The sequence below is a fragment of the Nannospalax galili genome, unplaced genomic scaffold, assembly GCF_000622305.1.
Source record: "Nannospalax galili isolate Female #2095 unplaced genomic scaffold, S.galili_v1.0 scaffold346, whole genome shotgun sequence".
Classification (NCBI taxonomy): Eukaryota; Metazoa; Chordata; class Mammalia; order Rodentia; family Spalacidae; genus Nannospalax; species Nannospalax galili.
In genome coordinates this window covers 9,271,415-9,275,308 of record NW_008357637.1, presented here as the reverse complement: position 1 = coordinate 9,275,308, position 3,894 = coordinate 9,271,415, and the positions used below count along the sequence as shown (strand labels likewise).

The 3,894-nt window shown below is 37.1% G+C and overlaps 1 protein-coding gene across 1 annotated transcript in view; it reads left to right on the top strand.

Moving 5' to 3' along the window:
* The window catches only part of Sestd1 (SEC14 and spectrin domain containing 1), a 72,146-nt gene that overhangs the window by 9,771 nt on the left and 58,481 nt on the right, over positions 1-3,894 (top strand). The window contains exon 4 of the mRNA XM_008855344.3: positions 3,114-3,227. Within this exon, the coding sequence (XP_008853566.1) occupies positions 3,114-3,227 (114 nt within the window). The remainder of the gene's footprint in view (positions 1-3,113; positions 3,228-3,894) is intronic.

Sequence of the window (3,894 nt, the reverse complement as noted above, 5' to 3'; positions counted from 1 at the left end):
CCTCCCTCCCGCTGGGCTCCCTTCTCATTGGTTATGCAGGAAATACAGATGGGCAGGCCTAGTCTGAGAAGACTTTGCAAGTGAGCCTGGCATGTCTTTCCAGGCTAGTAGCTTCTTTTCTCAAAGCAAAAACAAAACAAAACCCACACCAAGAGTCATGATAATAAATAACACTTATTGAACTTTATTTAATAGTGATGTCCTTGGGACTTTAGCAGCTCTTGAATTAACACTTAATAAACATCTACAATTACAAAGTCCTCGAGTGCAGAAGAGGGGGTGCCTCACAGAACGTTTTGGTGATCTCGTGCATGTGGCAGCAACACAGCAAACACTTGTTGATCTGTTGTAAGACTACTAAAAAATATCGTGTGAAGCGGATAAAGAAAACGTTTGAGTGTTGAAAGGGAGTGGATTGTTCTCGAGCACCTGGCTTTTCTTAGAAAGGAGTCTAGAGAAGGCACTATTTGAAGATTTATTTGTTTTTATTACATATGTATGAGTGTTTTGCCTACATATATGTATGTGATCTCTGTGTGGTTCAGTGCCCAAGGTGGCAAGAATGGGGCATCAGATCCCCTGGAACTGGGCTACTGTTGTGAGCCACCATATGGGTGCTGGGACCCGAACCCTGCTTCTCCTCAAGAACAGCAAGTGCTCTTAACCTCTGAGCCATACTTGAGCTAAATGAAAAAAGTTATCTAACTTAAATGGGAGAAAATGAAAAGCCATTCATGGTAGGGACTGTTCCTTAGTAATAACTCAAAACGAAGCAAATTCTATGGATGGAGTCCAGTTAGGGGAAAATATAATTTGGCAGTATCTGGGATAGTAAGCATTCAGTTCAGTGAATACCAGTGATACTAAAAGGAGGATCAGTGAGTTTGAGAAAAGATTGGCTGCAGCTTTAGAGTTCTGTGGAAAGAAATAATGATTTAAAAATTTTTAGCAGTAACTAAGGAGAATAATACTAATGCTTTATCATTTATTTATGATGATTGGTCTAATATTTTGAGGGGTGGGACAAAGATGGGTAATTTTAGCTTGTAGTTTAGTTTCAGAGCTTAGTACCATTTAGAGAGCCTAGTATTATTTATTACCATATAAATTATTTAAGTTTGGCCTCACAGAGTTGGAAGTTGGCACAGCCTAAGGGGGGGGGGGGGCTTTGGCTTTTCCCATGCGTCTGAAGTACCTCCACATTTTCTACCCTCTGCATTCTTACGGGTGTGACCTAAGCACTACCACATTAGGATCTGTCAGATTACAAAGGTCCTTTAGGACCAGCTTGTAAGGGAGCACAGCTTGTGGTCCCATAATAACCTTCTCTGCCAAATATTCTAAACCCTGAACACTACTACTTCTCTGAAAAAGTTAAATTTCTCTTAGTTGAGAAATCTGTTTGATCTTGTGTTCTTCCTTTCATTCTGACATTCACCTGTGGTACAGGTGAGCTGCTTGGGACTTGCTACTTGATCAGTGGCAGTTTTGGAGAACAATCAATGGATTTAATCCCTGGTTGTGATGATTTATGGTTAGCTTTAGCTAGAATCCTCTGGTTTCCATTTTCTCATAATTGAACATCTATACTCAAGAAGTTACTGCTTTGATCTCGAGTGTTGGAGTCAGCTGTTTGGTAGACTGCCTCTTAGAGCAGCTCTGTTAGTAACTGCTGTTCTCTGAAAGGGGCTCCACTTCTCCTGTTTCTCACAGCTTCCATATCCAGTGATTTTTAATACTCATTTAACAATATCCATATCTACTTTAAACTTCTCAAACTCTGATAAGTGTTTTGAAACTTTATTTTGCTTGTCTGAGCTCCATCCCTATCAATCATTGCAGGAGCACCAGGTTTCTGATGTGCCCCAATGACATACTCCCATTGATATATTTTCTTTTCTCCCCTACCAACTTTGATTTGGTTCTGCCATGGATGGTTTAGAACAGTGGTTAGACTCTTGAGTTTAAATAAAGCTTTATCGAACCCAACCATGCCCGTCAATTTTATATCACCTATGGCCTTTTACAGTCCACAACAGAGTTGAGTAGTTGAAACCAATGGGGTAGCCCACAAAGCCTAAAATACCTTTCATCCAGACCTTTCACAAGTTTCTGTTGAACCCTGGTCTAGAACATGTGAACTGTGGTGCTAGAACTTCAGAGTCAAACACACTTGCTTGTCTTCTAGCTGTCTTTTTAACTTACAGGCTAACGTTATTTTAGTTCTCTGGAGCCAAAATTATTCTTTGTAAAATTGGGAAAATGAGACTCAGTGTTAATGAGGATTCAGTTATTCATCAGATTATCTGTGGAGTGCCTTCTGTATGTCAGACACTGAGAGCAGAGAGTGATTTCATAGATAAGGTACCTGCCATTGGGAAGAGGTATAGGGTGAGGTCTGATGTCAGCAGGGACCTAGCTTGGAATATAGCAGTAGCTTTGGTTGGGGTGGAATTTTATTTTGAGGATGAAGGGGAGTACTTCAGAAAGCTAATTGGGGGATTAGCAGTATAGGGGCCAGAAATGGGAGTGCAGATGTATTTAAAGTTACCTTCTCTGGGACTTGCTGAGTAAATGTGAAGGATTTACTAAGTAAATCATTGTTAATTGCCATTCTTCTTTAAGTGACACAAATCATCATACTTGTAAATGTGAAATTGTGTTGTGTGAAAAATTAGCCTTTTGTCTTCCTCTTCATGTTGATGATCACACAGAAACTCACTTTTTGACAAAATAGATATCTATCTTCTGAAGAAATTCATCATATTGGTGGTGTTAGAAAGTATTTTTCCATACCATAGAAAAACCCAATTTTAGTAATTTCCTAGCTAAAAATTAAGTTTTACAGTTTAACCTAAACATACTTCTAAGGGTAGAGATACTGTGTGAAACAAAAAGCAATTCACATTTACTGTCTTTGTGAATTGTTCAAAAACTCAGAATAGCTAGCCTTTCTATATTGACATTTATATTTTGAAGTTTGAAGAATTTCTTCTACTTTATTATCTTCTTTTCTAAGTCTTATACTTAGCATAATCATGAGTATCTAGTAATTTGTAAATTTAGGAAATCATTTTGCATGTGTAATTTGTACTTTTTTGTGTGTTTTACAGAATGTTGTTCCAGCCGAGGTATCCCTTGTTTGTGTAGTGAAGCCAGATGAATTCTGGGATAAGAAAGTAACACACTTTTGTTTCTGGAAAGAAAAGGATAGACTTGGCTTTGAGGTAAATATAATTTATATAAAAATAGAAGTGTTGTATCTTTAGTAGTGTTTCACTGATGTTATGTTTGTTTAGTGGGTTACTGAGCTGTGCTTGGTTGGTGTCTAAGTAACACCATAATTAGTATATATTCAGATTCTCATAAAATGAATTAGATCTTTTTCATGGACTGTAAAATCTCTTTTCATTTATATTTCTCTTTTAACTCCTTTAAATAATTAGAGTCTTTTTATTTAAAAAGTTTTCAATGATTATGAAGAGGAAATGTAACATGCAACCCTAGACATTAGAATTGAAATTAGAATGCATTTTCTGTGATACATTGTTGGTTTTTTTAAGTGCTTTGCTTACAGAACTTCTGTTCTTGCTAGTTTCTTTGATCCTCTGTGTTTATGACTCTCTTTCCCTTTGGCTGCCTTGAAGATTTCATTTTGATTTTGCTGTTTAGCAGTTTTGTTTCACTATGTCTAGATATGCTTTATTTGGTGTTTATTCTCTTTGGAGTGCTCTGTACTTCTTGTATACTCTGGACCATGTTTCCCATTAATTTGGAAAATTCCTTGACATTTTCATTTGCACTATTTTCTGTACCCCATGCTCTTTGTATTTCTGGAATTTTTAACTGTATATACATTAGAGGAGATGAGGTTTTTTCACCATTCTAAATTGA